Here is a 19928-nt window from a genome sequence, read left to right on the forward strand (position 1 = left end):
CCATTTATTTATACCGGTACAGATCCTTGCAATGCTGCAGTTTATTTGTACGGTAATAAAAAAATGCAGTTTTTTCCAAAATGAAAAAGCTTGTGCCATTCTGAAACATCAGTACAACTGGAATGTTCAATAAGTGCAACAGTAGCTCTTCAAAAAAAAGCAGAATGTCACGTCTTACGGCAATAATTCTCCCCAACAAGAGGGACATTACATATACATTTACATGAAAATCATGTACTGATTTATCCTTGCACAACCCATTTCTTTCCTCTCAGGCTGACTGTCCTCTCTTAAATGTCTCGAGTCGAGCTGAGAGCTGAGCTGAAAGCAGGCCAACACAGTAGCATCATCGCTGGGCATTCCCAATGTCCATTATTTACCCACTTCATGGAAGTACAGGTTGGCACATATACATAACATGACAATAGAAAATAATATATAGTAAATTAGGTTCCTAAATTTAGGTTCCAGGTCTCCTTGTCGATACCAGTAGATCTAGAAGAGAGAAGGAGTTTGTATTACTTCACAATACCAGGTACATCTGAGGAGACTTCCTATGGTAACCAAACTGGCAACTTCTAGATTCCCTTTCTGTTGAACAACCCAGCTTCGTCTGACTAGAGAAGACCAGGTGTTGAGTCCAGCTGATTTTCTAAACAATTAAGAAATACCACCTGTTTTCTTAGCATGCTTGTGGAACACACAAATGAGAATTTGGCAAGGTGTTTCTCCCCAGAAAAGGCTGTCTGTGAAACTAGGGTGCCAGGTGAGCTATGAAGACATGGGTTGTCTTGTCAGCTTTGTTGAAGAGGGTGGGTGGGCTAGCTCGTTTGTGTTTTTTTTTTTAAAAAACACTCAAAACTGGCTACCACCTGGTTGATAAGGACAAACATCAGGGTTTGCACTACACAGTCTCTCCTGGGCGGAGTCATGGCTACCAGCCGCACAACCAGATACTGGTACTGACCAGGCAACGCAGAGCGACTTTGCAGCTCACCCAGCAGCGGGGGGCCAGGGCTCAGGGCCACGACTGTTCCAGGTCTGGAGGAAGGAGAGTGCTCCAAGTACGCAAAGCTACAGCAGAGGAAGGAGCCACTGATGTCCCTGCCCATGGCGGGGGGGGGGTTGGACTAGATGATCTTTGAAGGTCCCTTCCAACCCAAACTGTTCATGAACTCTGACTTGCCAGTTCCCTTTGCCAGTGCTTGGGACCAACTCTCTTGGGATGCTGCAACCGTTGAGTAGAGGAACGTCTGCTACAACCCAGATGAAATGCCACCTGCTGCAGCCTCCTGCCACTGCAACTCATCCCCTGTGCCTGAAAGGTCACCAACTTCTGCAAGCACCTGGCTAGCCCCACTGCTCTGAGTGCAAGGGTTTTGCTCCACACCTAGGCTTCTGCAGCACAATCCATCCCATCGCACTGCTCTGCTCTCCAGCTTCCTACTTCGTCTCCGCTGGCAGCTACAGGTGGCCTTGTCACAGAGGTGACAAGTCTTCCAGCGCAGCTGGTCTGCAGAAGCTGGCTTAGTTCACACGCTTACTCTGCAGTAAATACAAAACTGCTTACCCCTCCTGCGTTGTCAACTTGTTTTATGGAGGCAGGAAAGCTTTTCTGCGAGAGCGTAAAAAAGAAGGCGGCACCACGTAAAGCAGATTTTATTCAGATTTCATCCTCAGACTCAAAAGCTTGCACGGCAAACGTGGCGGTACTTACAAGTATGCCAGCAGAAATGCAACACAAGGAGATGCAGAAAGCAAAAAATACATTCACAGGTTTTGGAGGTAGTTGCGGGAAGACAAAAGCGCTGATTAGTGTGACCTGTACGGAAGAAAACGAAGATGAAGACTTCGCTCTCTTCAGGGCTGCTACAAGAGCAGGCTCGCCCCGACGGCTGGCGTACCGCAGCGCTCGGGTCCAGCTCTGCACACCCCTCCCTGCTCTTTAACTCCCCCTTAACTCCCCCCGTGCGAAGAGCTGGAGGGAGATGGAAAATTCTCGTGGAAAATTCTGGTGGAAATTCCAGCGAGCCAGCAGGCAGAGGGGTGCGCGCCGCCCGTGCAGGAGCACCCCTTCAGCCCAGCTTCCCACCAGCGGCACCCCGGCTCACCCTGACGCCTCCCTGCACCTCGGCTCACGAACGCTGCTGCCGCCGCGGACCCCAGAACCGACGCTCTCCCGTCGCGACGGCGCTGCGTTTGTCTTTAAAGCATAGCTCGAGACTAGCTGACAAGCTTTGGAAAAACTCCTACAAGCCATCAATAGAGGGAAATAGATCATAAACAGAAGGAAATCAGAAGAAGCAAACGCATTCTTGGGTCATAAGGACTTTATCATCTCACCCAGCCTCGCGTTCAGCTGGGACGGACACCCTGCCCGTGGGCTTGGGGCTTTTTATTGCGCAGCCAGATCTCAAAACACGGCTCAAAGAAAGCTATTCTCCTCCTTTGCCTGTTGTCAAAGAGTGTCAAAAGAAAGAAAGACGCAGCCCAAAGGGACTGCCCGGGCCCCAAACTACAGCCTGTTCGGTCAGTGAAGTTTCGCCCCCCGTTTTGGGGAGGAACTCTGGTTTTTACCCCGTCACCTAAGGGAGGCACAAAATGGGGGACAGAGCAGGGGATACTTACCACAAGCAGCAAGGACGTTAAGCCGCCAACAACTAGATTGATGACTCTGTCCTAAAAAAGAGAGACCACAGTTAGACGCACTCCTTGCCAAAAAAAAAACCCAAACCCCAGATAAAACAGAACAGTAAGGGACGATGCCAAGAGCAGCGCATCGGCCCGGACCCGCATTATCCCCAGCACACCCAGCAGCACCATCGAGGCTCCCTGGTCAGCTCTGCCGCGCAGGAAGGCTTCCCTTGGCTCCACGGACCTCAGGGACGTTGTACTGGCCAAGTCCTTGTGCAGCAGGTTTGCTCCTTTGCAACTGGCTCTTCATCAATTACAGATGTGCAAGTCCTTTTCAAAAACGGGAGCGCGCAGACGAAGGTTGTCAGAAAAAGCTTATTTTAGCCTCAGTGCCTGAGAACGGACAGCTTGATAATGTCTTAGGTGGGAATTTGTGAGCTGCTGGCAAGGAGGTGAAGCGTTCCCCGCACCCCAGATGTTCTCCCCTAACAGCAGCAGAGCCGAACACGCCTCAGGGTGGCCCTGCTTGGACGGTCGGGTATCCCCCCTTCTCTCTGCTGCTCCCTGTCCATATAGAACACTTGGCTGGCAGGAGACAACCTTTTCGCGCCTGGGAAGGGGTATGCCTTGGTGTCGGCATCGCAATCCCACCCCAGATGGCATCAGGGCAGCGACCAGCGGTGACACTGGGCTGCGTGACCGCAGGCTCAGAGGAGCACCCAGGGCAGGACCCCGGTACTGACGCACTCGCTGGAGCAAGAAACGATTTGGTGCAAAAGGAGCGCACTGCCATCCCTGCCGGGATACCTGCCTGCCCCCCTTCATGGTGCCGCTCCAAGTACAAACATCTACCGCCAAAGTCAGACTGGGTTGCCCGCAGTCAGGTGCAACACCCCTGGCAGCTGGCTACCCCCAAAAATGCTAGAACAGCAGCAGAAAAGGTGTGCAGAGAGTGAAAAGCCAGCACTCAGTTAACTATACTGAAAGTCATTCAACTGGTACGGTTAAAGGAAAGTGAGAAACGAGTTCATGCAGCTAAAGCATCTCGCCCAAGACATCCCGGCCAGCAGGCAGGGCAACCCAGGTTTCCGTCCACCTGGTCTTGCACTCTCCCAGCATTACATTCTGGGAGACGATTTGTAGAGGGAGAAGCCCCATGTGATGAAGAAGCAACACACGGCGAGAGGCGGGCCAGGAGGAGAAAGCAGAGAGCAAAGAGGAAGAGGCAGAAGAGCCAAGCATGCTCTTGGAGGAGAGCACCAGCCCTGACCCAAGGCTCGGTGGAGCTTGGGTGCCCAAGCTTGCGGCCCACTAACAGGCGGATGCTGTGCCCTGGTCGTGTTCATCCCCAGGGGAAAGGACCACAGCAAGCAGACTCTTTAACACCTCTTCTATTACTCCCCAGCTCCTCTACATAAAACCAGACCACTTCTGCTGCTACAGCTCAGAGGCCCCAAGTCGTGGGGGCACAGCAGTGGCTGCAGCAGTGGGAAGTGACCCACCTCTGTAGGAAACCCTCAGCAACACCCCCGGCGCAGGGTCCTCACCAGCCAGGCACAAGCCCCTTCTCCTCACCGGCCTTTCCACACACGGTGTCGGCAAAGCCGCAGCAGCCTCTGGGAGCCATCTACGACGTAGCTGCCACCGACCCCAAAAGATGAGCTGAGAGAAATAAATCCAGGCAAATAACAGAAGCAAGAGGGCAGAACGCAAGCACGCCACCTCCACAAGAGCATCTCAGCTGCGCTCCTCCACCTAAACCAAAAGAAATTAAAGAACTCAAAGCTAACTTTCATCTAGATGGTCTGCGGAGGGCTCCTTACGCCCAAAAGCAGTTCCGGTATCAGGTTTGGTGGTTTTGCTCTGCCCTTGCCCTGCAGACCCAGCTGAGCCCTCCAAAAGTGATTTTACAGAGGGGGGCCGGAGCTGGCATTTGGGCTCGGCTCCCCGGGGACGAAAGGGGTGGCAGGAGGCAAGCAGCTGGATCCCTTCTCCCGTGGTGCCGTGGGGAGATGGTCTCGAACAGCAGAGGCAGGGAGGGGAAAGGAGCGCCGAGCAGCAGTGGGTGGCCATCCCGTACAGCCACGCCGGGGAGCACGCGGTCGCAGCCAGCTCTCCACAGAGACACACGGTCACATACCTACGGACGCGAGACACCATCTAGAAACTCGGCCATGAAGCTGCTGCTTCGGCAGAGGGGTTGGACTAGATGACCCACAGAGGTCCCTTCCAACCCCTACCATTCTGTGATTCTGTGATCAGGTTTCTGCTAATTAACTAGAGACTCGGAGGGTGGCAATTTTAGGACAGGGTGAATTCGCCCATTTTGCCAGGACAAAGACCGGTCTGTGGGGAGAAAACGAGGGGCTCGGAGTCGGCGGTGACCACGGAGCATTTCTCTCTGCCTGTTCTACGGGGCGCAGGAGCGAGCATGCCCCCGGCACGGGGACCCCTCCTCTCACGCCGCCGAGTGATGGACACGGCGGCGACAGCCAGGTCGGGTAGGGATGCCAGCAGCGGGGCAGCTTTGCCACGTGGCAGCCAGTCCCTGCGGGCTGGGGCATCCCCTTCCCCGCGGTTAAACTTACTGGCGCTAAAATTTTCCAAACGCGCCGCCGGCAGAAGAAGGCATTTCAGGATCTGGGGATTAGAGCCGCTGATCCTGAAATCCCAGGCTTGGCAAAGCGGCGAGAGGCTGTATTCCCCAGTGCCCGCTGACCAGCCCCAGGCAGCTTAGCACAGCAAAAAGGTTAAAAATACACAAGCAGAGGCCGAGACGGCTAAAGGGATTGGGGATGACGGAGCCTTTCACCTCCGCGCCGTGTCCGAGTGCGCAGCCCAGCCCGGGCAGACGCTTGTGGATAGCGGGCATGCAGGAACGGGCTGGGATGAGCCATGAGCCCCACAGGCCACCTCACCTGGCTGGCACAGCCAGCTCTTGCGACCAGCACGGCTGGTTAGGGGAGGATTTTTTTCCTAGCATCACTATGTATTATGATAACTGCTAGAGTAAGAAGCAAAAAAAAAAAAAAAGCTGTCAGAGGTCACCCACACCAGCGCAGGGTGCTCGGACGTGGATTTCTCCATGCGCCGGTGGGGATCCCCGCTCGGCCGGCCAGCAGCCGAGACGCAGCGAGCTGATCGCCAGACAGGCGCCGAATTCCACGTTCCGGTGTCGCAGAAGCCGCATTTCAACACAGGAGGGTTTCTGCCCTCTCCTCCCACTTCGGGGAGGGCGTTGCAGGGGCTGGAGGCACGGGGTTGGCCCCAGGGAGCTGCTGGGGTGCAGAGGTCTCCCCGCCAGCTGCCTCTGGGCAAGGGAGACGAGGTCAGGAAGCATCGAGCCCTCTCAGAGCAGGAGGGCACAATCCAGGATCCTTTGGGGGCTGGGTCAGGGTTACTCTGAGCGCCAGGGAAACTGAGGCAGGACTGAGGGTGCATCCATGCCGCTGCGCCCGCAGCACGGGCTCTGACAGAGCGACAGCTTTGCTCTTCGCCCCGCTCCAGCTCGGCACCTCGCATCCCCCAAGTCCACATGAGCCCACGGGGAACACGCTCCCGGCAGAGGCTCGGCCAGGACGGTGGAACGAGCTGATCTCCTAGAGGGTGGGCACGTGGTGGCATCTCTGCAGGCATGATGGAAAAGCCACTTTTATGCCTTGCAGCAGTGAGTCCAGGCGGTCAGCAGCGATCGCAGCGAGACGCCAGCCCGCTGCAGCCACAGGGGAGACCTTACCCTAGTGCCAGGTCACGCTGCGTGGAGCAGCAGACCGTACACGCTGTGCATGCAAGAGCTGTGCTGAGGACCACCCTCCCGCGTCAGGACACGGGGAAATGCTGCTGTGCCCTCAGCAGCTCCTCATTCCCGTCTTGGGGGCTCTGTCTCTCCTTCTACTGCCTTCTGCTTCCAACCCGCAGCAATTAGCACCCACCCGCTCATATTTACACACTCCCATCATGGAGGAACCCAAGCAGCTTCTACTTCCAACCACTTTCACAAGAAGTCCTGCGCCTGCGATGCGCGGGCTCCTCTGTCACCACTCTTCCCTTTGCTTTGCACCCTCTCACACCCGCTGGCTGCCAGTGCCGCATCCCTGGTACCCACAGCTGCACCCACAGTGCTTGGCACCCATCACCGTGGTCCTGCTTACCCTCTCCCTGCCCACCAGAGACCTTTGTGGCACCTGCTTGCCCCAACCTCTGCTCGGCAGCCGGCACAGGAAGGCGAGCTTGGCAGGAGCAGCTGGACCATGGCAGGGGAAGGAGACCGATGCCGCTGCCGGGTTCCCTTGTCCCCACAGCCTGGCTTTAGCCCAAAGCCACCAGCTTGGGGACTGGGAGAGCGTAAGAAGGTGAGAATGGGGCATCCCCACCTCTACATTCATCTCCAACCAAGACCCCTGATCCGGGTGCAGGTCTTCCTGGGGCGGAGGGTCCTGGTTTGCCGGCACCGGCCATCGCTCGCAGAGACCCGAAAGCGGAGCCAGGACACGGGTAGGTGCGCTTCTCCCGGCAGACCTGCGCCCGTTCTAAGGTGGAGTTCAGCTTCCGAGGTGAAACATTTCCAGCTCCGGACCTCAGTGAATCACGGAGGAAACCACCCGAGGCCAGCACAGCGATCCCTTGTCCGTCAGACACGGGGACGGCAGCGAGAGACCATCGGCTGCCGCCGCTCCCCTACGATGGGTTCCAAAAGCAGCCGGAGCAGACGGGCAGGGGGTGATGCGCCGGGCGCCAGGTCCCCGTTCGAGCCCAGGAGCTGGAACTGGCATCCCCTGTTTATCGCTGACCGCTCTCCTTCGCGAGCGGAGCTGCAGCCGGGAGACGGGAGGTCAGGGATCAAGGCTTGAGCCCGTGTTGGGAAGTCTGGGGTTTGCCTGCCGGGATCACCGCCCGGCTCCAAGGGCACGTCCCAGAAGTCCCCGTCCCTGGAAGCTCCCCCAAAACCCCTGCCCCAGGACCAGCCCTCGCGACCCCAGCGCAAGGCAACGGCGGCGAAGGTCCTCTCGCCTCCAGTGCTCCCCATCCATCACGGCTGGCGCCCACCCCCTCCCCTCATCCTCTCGGGGGTCCCGCCTGTCCTCCTATCCCATAACATTCGTTTTTCACCCCAAAATTTGGCCGGTATCAGTTTATATTTGTATTAAACGTTACTGTTTTAGCAGCATGTCCAGGTATGGGGGGGGGGGGGGGGGGGGTGATGCATTTTCCAGACTTTTGTGACTATCTTGGCACGCCCTCCCCCCCGCCATCCCGGCCCCCGGGGAGCCCCCTCCCCGCTGCAGAGCCCCGAGCGCAGCCACCCACCCACCCACCCGCAGCGGCCCCCAAAACCCGCCCGGCTGAGCGGCTTACGGGGGATTGACCCCTGAGGAGCCGCCACCGCCGCCGAAATCAATTAATTAATTACCAGGAGGGCACCGAAAGCGGGCCCCCAGCCCCAGGAAAGCAAAGACACCCCCCTCCCACCCCCCAAAAAAAACCCCCACCGGGTGAGACGCAGGTCGGGGTGCTGCAGCCCTGTGCCCCGCTCTGGGGGGCTGCAGACCCCCGGACAGGCACCCCCTGCGGCACCCAAGCCCCCCGGCCCCAGGGGGTCTCTGCACCCCGAGCCCCCGCGCCAAGGTGGGGACGGGGGGGGTGGTTTGGGGGGGGTTATTTGGAAGTTTGTTTCTTTGGGGTGGGGGGGTTGGGACCTTGTTATTTGGGGAGGGGTTCTTGCCTCGGGGGGTTGTTCTGGGTATGTGGGGGGTTTATTAAATTTGTCGCTTCAATTTTTAAATTTGGGGGGGGGTTGTTCGTTTGGGGTGATTGTGATGGATTATTTTTGGTTTGGGGCACTGAGCAGGAGAGGTTTGTTTTAATTCTGTTATTTTTTGGTTTTTTTTAATAATTCTGCCAATTTGAAGGGTTTCTTTCTTTCTTTCAGAATCCGAGGAGCTCCTTTTACATTTTTCCACCGGGGCGCAGCTTTGCCGTCGCTCCACTGATTTTTGACGCTGTCTTGGGGGGGGGGGTTGCTGGGGATATTCTTTCAGATTTGACGGATGTTTTTTGTTTGTTTGTTTGCAGGATTCGGGCAGGTTCCTCCCTGCCCGGCTCGGCTGCCTGCGGCGCTCTGCGGAGCCCGGGGGGGGGGGGGGGGGGGGGGGGGGCTGCCGCTATCCCGGGGGGGCCGGGGCTTCATTACAGGGGGTGCGGACCGGGAGGGGGAGGGTGCTGCTGCGGGGGGTTATTTCGCTGGGGGGGGTTGGGGGGGGCAGGGGTGTCCCCCTCCGCCGCGTCCCGGGCAGCGTTCCGCCGCCGCAGCCCTTACCCTGGCCGAGGTCTCCCCGAAGAGCGGGCGGTTGTCGGGCCCGCCCGTGCCGTACCCGCGGGCCGCGAACCCCTCCATGGCGCGGGGGCGCTGGGGCGGCCGGCGGGGGGCGCGCCCTCATGCTGCGCGACCCTCGCGCCGCTGCGCGCCCCGCCACGCCACGCCCCCGCGCCCGGCCACCCCCCCGCCGGGCGGCTGGGGTGGGTGGGGCTGCGGCGGGGGGGGGGCGTGGCTGTAGGCGCGCGCTCCGCGGGGTCTCCGCGGCTGCGGCCCTCGGGCAGGCGGCCGGGGGCGGGGGGGGGCGGGGCTGCTGCGGGGGGCGGGGCGAGGCCGGGGGCGAGGCCGGGACCCGGCGCTGCGCTGTGCCTCGCTTTGCCCTGTTTTGTGGCTTTTTATTTCACTTTATTGCTTTTTATGTTATTGCTTTTTATTTTATTTCATTTTATTTCATTTAATTGTATTTCATTTCATTTTATTTCACTTCATTTTATTTCTTTTTCATTTCATTTCTTTTTATTTAATTTTTTTAATTTCTTTTTTTATTTAATTTGGTTTTGTATTTCATTTATTTCATTTCTTTTTTTATTTAATTTTTTATTTCCTTTCTTTTTAGTTTATTTCTTTCTTATTTTATCTCTTTTTAGTTTATTTCATTTGTTTATTTAATTTTATTTCTAGTTTATTTCATTTGTATTTTTTTTTTATTTTTAGTCTATTTCATTTTTTTAGTTCTTAGTTTCATATTTTTTCATTCATTTTTTAGTTCATTTCATTTTTTATTTCATTTTATTTGTAGTTTATTTCAATTTTTATGTCATCTAATTTTATTTCATTTTTAATTTCATTTTGTTTCTTTCATTTCATTTTTTTATTTTATTTCTTTTTAGCTTATTTCATTTTTTATTTAATTTTATCTCTAGTTTATTTAATTTTTTTATTTTATTTCACTTTATTTTTTCTTTTTTATTTTATTTAATTTTATTCTTAATTTCTTTTTATTTTATTTAATTTCATTTTTATTTCATTTTATTTTTTAATTTCATTTTTGTTTTTATTTTTTATTTCACTATGTCATTTCATTTGACATCATTTCTTTTTATTTTATTTCATTTTATTTTTTCATTTCATTTTATTTTATTTCATTTTGTTTAATTTCATTTCAGCATATTTTATTTTATTTTATTTTCAGCTGGCAGAGCTGAAAAAATAAGCTTGTGTGGTCCTCCTGCTCGCCCACGGGTGTTCTCGACATAAACCGGACAAAAGGGAGCACTCAGCCCCAGCGCAGGCGGGTGGCGGGGCGATGTTTTCGCTCGGTCCGTGAGCCAGGGTTTCTGCTCGGATTCACCCGGCGCGCGGCCTCGCCTGCGCCTGAGCCCCGCTGCTGCGTTTTCAGAGCTGGAGACGGGTTTGCATGCGAGAAAGCCAAGGGGGTGGGTAACTTTTTTTTTTCTTCATTCCATTTTTCTTTAATTTATTGAATTTATTTGTATTAATTTTAAATGGTATTGATTTAAAATTGTTATTAATTTTATTTTTTCCCACTACATCACTTGGTCACATGAAATATCTTTTCTCTTGGACATCCCCAGACCGTCATGGCCACAACCTTCCTCCAAGTGCATCTTCAGGTGAAAACCAACCAGCTCGGGTGCGATAAATGTCCCGTCTCCCGGGGCAGATTTCACCCGTTCGTTCAAACTGGCGCTGTTCCTTCCTCCCACCCCTGTTCTCCCCTGCCACACGCCTCGACGCAACTTCCCAGGAGGATTTTTGCCCTGAAAGACAAATTCCCCTTAATATCAGTGAAACTGAGTAGAAATAACGGGGGCGTTTCCTTCCTGCTGGGTAGAAGAGACTTGGAGCCCAGATCTGGAGGTAAAGAAGACCAGAAAGAAGCAAAGCAGCTGCAAACATGAGTGGTCTGCACAGTCATCGGGTCGGGGGCCGGTTCCTGCTCACCCCTCACCACCCAAGGTCCCCTCTCAGGGCACGGGTGGTGGCTCGCAGGAGCTCCCCAACCCTGGAACAAGAGCCCAGTGAAACCAGTCCCTTTTCTTGCGAAACGTTTCAGTCGTTTTGGGTGGAAAGCGGTGCCGGGGCTGCTCGGCCTCGGGGCACGTGCTGTGTACACAGCGCGCCCAGCGTGCTCTGTCTCCACTCAGCCTCCTGCGGTCAACACGCTTGAAGACCAAAGCGCCGCAACTTAAAAGATCAAAGGTATTAAGCAAGGCCAGAAAATTATCAAGCTTTCAATGAGCTTGACTTCATCCTCAGCTGAAGTAGTGGGTGGAAAGTCCTAAAGACCTCCCGTGAGAGTGTTCCCACGCTCGCTGTTTGGTGAAGAAGGGTCTCCAGGACTCAGTGGAGAGACTCTTCACGTCGTCTTGAGCCACTTGGGAAAGAAAATCCCATGGGGTGAAGGATGTGGCTTCCTGACACACAAGTGCTCTTGACCTACAGAAGCCTTACGGTTGGTTTTACGCTCGTTTTTCAGCACTTACGGACATTCCCGAAGAGGCCCTGACTCTGCCCAGATGGGGTGTGTAGGGTCTGGTGGGGACCAGAGAAGCACAGGGCTGCTGGAGTTACGGCTCAGTGGGACAAGTGGAGGTCACCTTCTCCCAACGGCTATTGACTGATTACCAGTAGTTAAAAACAAACGCAAAACACAGGTTAAAACCTACAAAAAACACAAACTGTTACCTGAACGTAAATAGCACCGATAAATAGTTCATAGATGAGAGGAAGATGTCAAGCAGTGGCACTCAGAAATGCAGCCTGCAGTAGCTGGGCTTCATAAAACGAAAAAAAAAAACATTTATCTGTTGCTTCGCCATGGGTTTCACGTGCGTGGCTCGTTTCAAGACTCCTTTCACGTTTCTGGCCGAGGGGGTAGGCTGTGCTCATGTCAACCTCCTTAGGACATCAACTGACAAAAACTCACCTTTCTGTTGCTTCCTTCCTTCCTCATCATAAGCACCTCCAACACTTGAAGCTCTAGGATTTTGGCACGAAAGCTATCTCTTAGACTGGTCAGGATTAAAAGGACCAGACTTCATCCTCAAATATCTAGAACAGTATTTTCTGTTATCGAATGTCACTAGGTAATAGCCATTAGTTTGACCTCCAGGATGCAGCAGCCTGTGGTCTCCAGAGATGGGTCACAGCCCCAGCGCGCTGGTGCCACGGCAGCACCGAAATTGCAGCTGGGCTTTGGTGGTGGTGTGGGACAGCCGTGGATCCCGTGGGCTGTCCCATGGCCCTGGGACCAGCCAAACACACCCTGAAGGGGCCAAAGTGCTCAGGTGTCCCTGTTGAGGTCGGAACAGGGGAGTTACTCAGCCCATGCTTTGCTGTAGTTTCTCATTTTTTTGAATGCGACACATCTTCCCCACTTAACCAATCTTCATGTCCCGCCCGGACCACTTGCTCATGCATCAAAATGCTTCTTCTGGGGGTCCCGCTCGGCGAGTAGGCAGCAACTCTGATCTGATGAGTGAGAATCTGACTGAGCCTCGGACGTACCAGACCCAACAGACAAGGCGGTGGATTCAGCAGCTGACTCGGCCAAGTGTCTGTTTTCACGATCCAAACGCTTTGATAAATTACGTCCCTTCCACTGGATGACAAGACGTGTTCGGCGAGCGGTGTCTCGCGGAGCTGGGTCCTGTCTCGAAACCATTAGGTGAGAAATGTCCCGTGGGAGCTGAGAGACCCCACTCCCCAGCGGCACGCATCTCCACGAGACCGCTGCATGCGCGCGTGGTCCTGTCCACGAGTTCCCTGCTCTCCGTCCATGCACGGCGCAGCTGGATTCCTTCGGAGGCTGGGAATGAATAACTCTTTGTAGCAGTCGTCCTCAGGGAAGGGAAGAAACAAGCTAGGATTGAAAAGTTTCTCTGAGAGATCATTTATCGGAGGCTGTGGAGGAAGAACAGCGGCGAGGGGGGTGCAGATGGATGAAGACTCGTGGGTTGCTTAGGGACAAACAGGAATTTCTCCCCTAAGCTGGGATTTTCTCTGTCAGAAATGGAAAAGGAAGAGAAAGCTTTTGATGTCGGTCATATGATATCCACGAACCGATGTGGCACAACAGTGGCGCAGGCTGATGTGATCCCAAGCGAGGAATTTCTACAGGAAAAAGGAGTGATTTCTGTCAGGGCACCGGGCGCCGGTGAGACCCTGCCTGGAGCCCGTTCGTCGTTTCGGCTGCTCAGGCTCCGGAGAGACAGTTTTGTTCTGAAACAGGAGGAGCTCAGCGGTGGAAGGATCGGCACAAGGGCCTGTCTTCCCAGAGAAGACTCGAACGCTTGGCTGGGTCAGCCCTGCGAAAGGGAGGCCAAGAAGGGATGCTGCGGTTTTTGTACACAGCATGGGGAGCAGTAAATGCCAGACAGTGAGACAGAATGTAAAACCTAATGGGTGGTGTTGGCACAAGAGCAAATGGCTCTGAAGGATACATCGGGAGAATCGTGTTCAGACTGGGGGGATTCAGTCACTTGAAGGAGAGGACAACCTTTCAGGCAGGGTTGTGGGGAGCAGAAAAATCACATTGCTTTAAAGATGGAGTTTCATTGACTTGTGAAAAACACTATAAAGTAAGGAAGGGGGACTGGCATTGGAAACCAGACATCCTTTTCAACCTGGAGTCCTCATTAGACAAGCACAAAGTCAGGAAACAAAATTAATTTGGCAGCAGCTCCTACTCCACCAATGGAACGGGGTGCATTTGGTGTGGTGCATTCAGCTCTGGAGCCCCCAATATAGGAAGGACATGGAGCTGTTGGAGCGGGGCCACGAAGATGCAGAGGGCTGGAACACCTCTCCTACGAGGACAGGCTGAGAGAGTTGAGGCTGTTCAGCCTGAAGAAGAGAAGGCTCCAGGGTGACCTTACAGCAGCCTGCCAGTACCTGAAGGGGGCCTACAGGAAAGGTGGAGAGGGACTTTTCACAAGGGTGTGTAGTGATAGGACAAGGGGGGAATGGCTCTAAACTAAAAGAGGGCAGATGTAGATTAGATATTAGGAAGAAATTCTTCACCGTGAGGGAGGTGAGGTCCTGGCCCAGGTTGCCCAGAGAAGCTGTGGCTGCCCCCTCCCTGGCAGTGTTCAAGGCCAGGTTGGATGGAGCGCTGAGCACCCTGGTCTGGTGGAAGATGTCCCTGCTCATGGCAGGGGGGTTGGAACTAGACGATCTTCAAAGTCCCTTCCAACCCAAACCATTCTATGATTCTATGGTCCCTCTCCTGCAGCCAGAGCCCCAGGAGCAAACCCTGCTGCCATCAAGGGGCTGATACCCATGACTGGGGGGTGCAGGATCCTCTGAGCTCCTATTTCAGAGCTCATCAAACTTCTGACATCTCCCTTGGAAAAGGTGACCGTGCCCCTAGTCCTGGCACATGTGCTTAAAGACCTCTCCACCTTAATGTTTCTGTTAGTACTCAAAATACATGTCTCGTCCTCAGCGAAAATGCGATCAGTCTTCTTCACCGGTGTTCCCTACCTGTCTCGGCTGGGCAGTGGTGCAACACGGGCGTGCAGGGTGGCCGCACTCCACATCGGCTGATGCTCACTCGTGGGGCAGATCGCACAACGGAGCCGTTGGTTTTCTGCCACGTTTCGAAGCTCAGGAGATGCTCTGTTCTCTGCTTACTACCCGGTGGAATTGGACAAAAGGTAAAATGATTTGCCCTGTTTGCTTGGCAATTTGTTCTTACTTATACAGACTTGTTTTTTTGCAAAAACTGAATCAAACTGTAACTTCTGAGAATAAAGACAACCTGCTGAGAAGTTCAGAACAAGTCTATCCATGACTGCCACAATTTTGATGCCCCATAACAACAACTCACTCCGTTCTACAATTTAAAGGAAGTATATCAATCTTCAGTGAAAATACCTTTTCAGGTCTGAAATTAAAAAAATATAACAGGAAATCTGAAATGGTTTCACATTGCACAGGTTTGTTCTGCTCAGGCTGGACGTGATTTGCCTTCCCTTATTCTTGTTTAGTGCACTTCACATTTGTCATAGCTGGCTGCGTCCAGGTGCTAGAGCAGTTCCAAGGTTGACATGATGAGCTGTAGCCCTCCTTTCTCAAAAATAGCCCTGGCGTTGCTTCCAAGAAGTAGACTTGGCCCATAAATTGGAGAGAGCCTTGGAGTCTCTTCAGAATATCAGCACCGTAGACTCATAAAAAAAATATATGCTCTCTCCTGTCTAATATTTTATTTATTCTAAAGGCCATCTTGTGTTTTTTTCCTGTACTCTGGGCGAAGATTTAATTCAGCCCATATATGAAAATTTTAATATATCCCAAGGCTAATTATATATCATTGTCACTGACACTGCTGCCTCCGTAACTCATCAGCTGGCTGTTCCAGTCCCGAGGTGGAGGTCGGTAACTCATCCGGGCAGGCAATGCTGTCTTTAGCTCTTCACCGCCCCGGCTCTCCGATGCTCTGCGTGTCCTTTCAAGTGATCTAATGCGCTGGGTTTTCTAATGCATCGATTTACTCCGTAACTCCTTGTTAGCACTGGCTTTCTGCTGCAATTTATCTTAGTCGCAGCTCCACCAGCAGCCACCTCTCTCCTGTCTCCTTCCCCGTAGTGATTTCAGCTCCCCGGCACAGCCATTAGTGATTACAGCCTGGTAACTGGTTTTTGCACCATTAAATCAGCCTTCAGCTCCCAGCGCGACAGCCCTTTGGCTATTCTATTTGCCGTGCTTTGTTTTGAAAGGGTAGGATTTTCTTCAGGGCTTTCTAACAAAGCTCCCACAACCCCAGATTCCTGGAGGACCCAGGAGCTGTTTCCACCTATGTTTTTAAGTCCAAAGGGAACCTGATTAACAAACTTGCTGTGTTACAATGGGCTTTAAACTCATCTCCATCAGCCCCCAACCCGAGGAAATGATCCGGAAGAGGAAAAAATGGACAAGACGTTCACGACACTGAGAGCCGTCTCTGTCATCCCAGAAGAGTCGTGTTTTTGTCTGCCTGAATGGAAAGGGTCACCCAACCCTGGCAGATCATCAAGGGGAAAACCAGCTCGAGGGCTTCCAGCGCTGCTCCTCCACCCCAGGGGAAGGGGCATGATTTTTTGCAATCAATTCTGCAATGCTGAGATGATTGCACATTTCTTGCCTTTGCATGTGCAGATGGGATGTGTCTGCTGCAAGCTCACAGGGCTTCTGAAGGTTGTGTGTGAAAAGAGAAGAGAAACCAAAACCCTTCTCTTTTGCAGTTCCTGCAGTCAGTTTTACTTAATAGCTGCCTGTAAGGACCAAGAGATTTTTAAACTGATAGCAAGTGGTGTTACAGACTTACTCAAACTGGAAAACAAAACGAAAATTCAACAAAAATATTTCTAGCACGCTCCAACTGTAATCTCGTGGTCTAGTCAAAGGTCCTTGCTTGCTTCTCTCTGCTTATAGCAACTTTCTTTGAGTGCCTTCCTTATAGTTTTTGGAGATTTTCCCTTAAACAAGGATTCACACATTATTTTAGCATTAAAGGAGAACTCCAGGGGCAGCGGGGCCCAAGGGGCAGATGCCACGCAGGGGGACACGGCACTGCTGGAGTGACCGGCGCCGGCGCCACAGGGCTGGGTCTGGCGTGAGCAGCCCATCAACACCAGCTCCCTGGACACTACGGTCATTGCCCGGGACACGGGGAGGAACGCGGCCAACAAATCACGGCCTTTTATCGTCTGCGATAGAGGGGAGGTTTGGGGGAGGCAGTCAGCAGAGGGAGGCATGGCCTCACAGATTCAGCGCGAGCCCGGGCCCGTGGCATCCCTCCGAGCTGGGAAACACAGGCAGCAGGCTTCAAATGGCGCCACAAAACTCCTTCATTTTCCTTTTCCCACATGCACGTTTAGCTTTTGGAGATGAGATGAGAGACTGAACAAATGAAGAAGCTGAAACATTCAGAGTCGGGGATGTGTTGTCCGAATTCTTCGTTACAATCTTCGCTCTCCTTTGGGTTTTCCAGCAGTTTGAGTTTCATGAAGACTGTAGATTCTCCCTCTTCTCTGTTATCTTATTTAATGTATCACAGAAGCTTTCCCGTCTGCTACTTCATGCCCTAAAAATCTCAACTGAAAGAGTCACAGCATTTGATACAGAGAAAAAATATCTTCAAGATTTTCTATTTTTGAGAAAACATTATCTTCAGAAAGAGAAATGTTTCATTAAAGTATATATATGTATGCGTATATGATGAAAATTTCCCTTCTGAGCCTCTGATAGGCGTATAAGCAATTTACCGACACCCAGCTCTTCGTGGCAGGCGTGAACTGGGGCAGCACCTGTGGGCCTGCTGCAAAACGTCCCTTTGAAGAGCAGGGGAGAGACGCTCAGACCCACACCGGTCCTTCCCGTGTTTGGAGCAGGTGCACCCCCGAACGGCGAAACCAGCCCTCTCCTCCGCAGCGTCTGCGAGTCGGGCATCGCTCGGCAGCCCAGGCACGGCGGCAGTAACGCCACAGGGAAATCCGGATCGCTACTGTGTTTTCAAGAGGGAAAACCCGCTACTTTCAATAAATCACAAAAGAACACAGAACAACAGTATCACCTCCCGATTTTGCAGGTTTTCTGTCTTGTCATTTAAGCTTTCCACATAGAATAGAAAAGAAAAATCTCCTCCTCCTTGTCCTTCCTCATTATGTGCGTACGGTCCCCTCGGCTCCACCACATCCTCGAAATATGGGATTTTTGCGATGCTCTCTGTGGAGAGATGAGATGAAAGACCTCCCTCGCTCGCAGCAAGCATGCTTCGCTCTGCCAGGAGAGTCCATGCCGCCTGCAGCGAGGTTCTGCCTGACTCCTGCATCTCCCCCAGTCACACCAAGGATCCCTGACAGCCGAGCGCACCCAGGAGAAGGAGGTTTCCTTCCCAAAACTCCCCAAGGCGCATGCTCCATTAAACAGTGACTAGCCGTGGGGTGACGAAAACACCTGCCTGAAATCCAGATTGCTGCCTCCTGTGCTGAGAGATTTCCAGCTGGCACTGCCAGCAGCCACAGGCTTTTTCCTCTCCGTGGGCTGTGAAATTCAAAACCAGCGGCAGCTACAGCCTCTGCATGGAGAAGTGAGTAATTTAAGTCCCATTTGCACAGGGGAGCTGTTATCTTACTAAAAGTTTATGAATTTCACGGAGTCTGAGGGCAGAGGGCTCCATCCCATGTAAGAGGTGGGAACCTCTTGCCTTGGGGTCTCCCACAGCAGCAGTCACTGCTTTTATTCAGGTAACTCTGGGCTAAGATTGGTGATAGCGGTTAGAAACAGTGTTAGTCTTCAGGCGGTTAAGTAAGATGTTCCAGAAACAAAATCCCCGAGGCGCCTATTCCTTCAGCTTTCCTGTGGCTTGTTGCTGATGCTTCAAATCAGACAAGATATGTCTGATCAGCTGAGCACAGAGGAAAACACTTTCTAACCCCTTTTTCTTTATTGATAGAGTCCCAACCTAACCACTTCATTAATTTATCCCTGATTAGAGTCTGTTCACCCAGTCTAGTATCATTCCTTTTCCTTTTAAGTAGCAGATCATGTTGACCCTCTGTCAGCCCTCTGGCACTTCTCCAGTTTTCCAAAGTTTGTGAAGATCTAAAAATTAGTGAATTAGAATGTCCTGAGCTACTGCTCTTACGCCTGGGATTGCAGATGAGCCCAGACTTCTCAGCTGAAAGTGTTTCTATTTAGCAGGGATGATTCACATCTTCCTCGCTTACAGGTGGTAAATTATTTCATCCAGCATGGATGGATCGTCTTACTTTGCTCTGATACAGTAAAGTAGGAATTACAAATATTTGATTTTTTTTTCTATCTGATGGATCCAAATGGTAAAATCGTAAATAAGAGAGAAGCTATTCCCGAACTAAGATTCCCAATGACATTTTAACGACCTCGTACTCTCTGCAGCATACTTAGGCTTTTCTATTTCTTCTGTTTCTGTTGCCTTGCATTCTCAATAACCTGCTTGCAATAGACATGATACCAATGAGTATCTCTTCTAAACACCTTCTGAAGCCCTCCTTCAGGTACATAAATCTTTCTTCTCTGCTGAAATATTGCTCTGGTCTGAAAAAATATTAATCCAGTGACATTTTAAATAAATCTCTGGCTTCGTAGTTGCAAGTGTAGTGATCTTTCTCATTTGTTGAGACCAAAGTTGCAAGTGATAGGCTAAAAGAGGTATTTCATGTTTTTAATGAATGCCTCCTCGAAACACTGCTCTTTCAGCCCGTGGTACATAGACCTCCTCCTTCTTGAAGAGTCGATGGAGAGAAGCTGGGTCCCGCTGGGCTGCAACTCAAATTCCTTCTGAACAAGGTGAAGATGGATCCATCAGGGTGCTTAGGAGTTGGCAGGCTCTACCCACTGCAGTCGCAGAACAAGGCTACAGAGAGAGATCTGCTGTCTGTAGCTTCAGCAGACCAGAGCCAGGGAAAGCGGCAGATCTTTGGGCCACCGTGCTCTGTCCTCCAGAAACGCTGCCCAACACATCCCTGCATGGAGCGTGCCTGGCTCCAACCCAGCTCTCCACGCACAGCATCCTAGCTCCTACCTCTCAGCGCCCACAGCCCAGCTGCTGGCTCTTCCCCACTCTCATCCCAGTGTTGGCTTCTCCTCGAAAAACATCATCTGTTTGGCACAAGGATGCTCCCCGGGGCAGCACAGCACAGCTGACATCCTCCAGACACCCTGGGCAAAAACAAAGAACCTGCCACGCGTGCAGCCCACCTGCTTTTTGCTCCATCGCCCTCGCAAAACCAAGCAGCTGCCAGCAGCTTCTCCACCCAAGCAGGACACCTTCCCCTTGGCTGAGGCGTTCGGGGGCTCCTGCCAAGGCAAGGATGAGCATCTGCAGCAAGATGCTGGGACCGCGTCCCACTTCCTCAGCCAGCGAAGGCCGAGCTGCCAGGGAGGGAGGAGGTTTCAGCGGGCACGAGATCTCTGGCAAAATGCTGACGTGTCT

The 19928-nt window shown here is 52.4% G+C and overlaps 1 protein-coding gene across 2 annotated transcripts; it reads right to left on the reverse strand.

Moving 5' to 3' along the window:
* Positions 1-3: 3 nt before the first annotated feature.
* On the reverse strand, positions 4-9072 carry TMEM243 (transmembrane protein 243). Of its 2 annotated transcripts, none has more exons than XM_075427934.1 (4): positions 8951-9072; positions 2629-2679; positions 1718-1822; positions 4-495 (listed from the first exon to the last, which is right to left on the reverse strand). In XM_075427934.1, exons 1-4 carry the CDS (start codon positions 9026-9028, stop codon positions 373-375), a joined length of 357 nt encoding a protein of 118 aa, XP_075284049.1. In that variant the 5' UTR covers positions 9029-9072; the 3' UTR covers positions 4-372. The 2 variants fall into 2 exon arrangements, 1 of the variants encoding a protein (XP_075284049.1); XR_012764719.1 differs by having other exon boundaries at positions 411-495; positions 1571-1822.
* Between the last annotated feature and the right edge of the window lie 10856 nt (positions 9073-19928).

Source organism: Opisthocomus hoazin, chromosome 8 (assembly GCF_030867145.1).
Source record: "Opisthocomus hoazin isolate bOpiHoa1 chromosome 8, bOpiHoa1.hap1, whole genome shotgun sequence".
Lineage (NCBI taxonomy): Eukaryota > Metazoa > Chordata > Aves > Opisthocomiformes > Opisthocomidae > Opisthocomus > Opisthocomus hoazin.

Bases quoted from the DNA above. Each gene is read 5' to 3' on its own strand.
- TMEM243 (XM_075427934.1), bottom strand. From the start codon at position 9,028: ATGGAGGGGTTCGCGGCCCGCGGGTACGGCACGGGCGGGCCCGACAAC. The intron at 2,680-8,950 runs GTAAGGGCTGCG...TCTCTTTTTTAG, and splicing joins TCGGGGAGACCTCGGCCAGG to GACAGAGTCATCAATCTAGT. The intron at 1,823-2,628 runs GTAAGTATCCCC...TCTTCCGTACAG, and splicing joins TAACGTCCTTGCTGCTTGTG to GTCACACTAATCAGCGCTTT.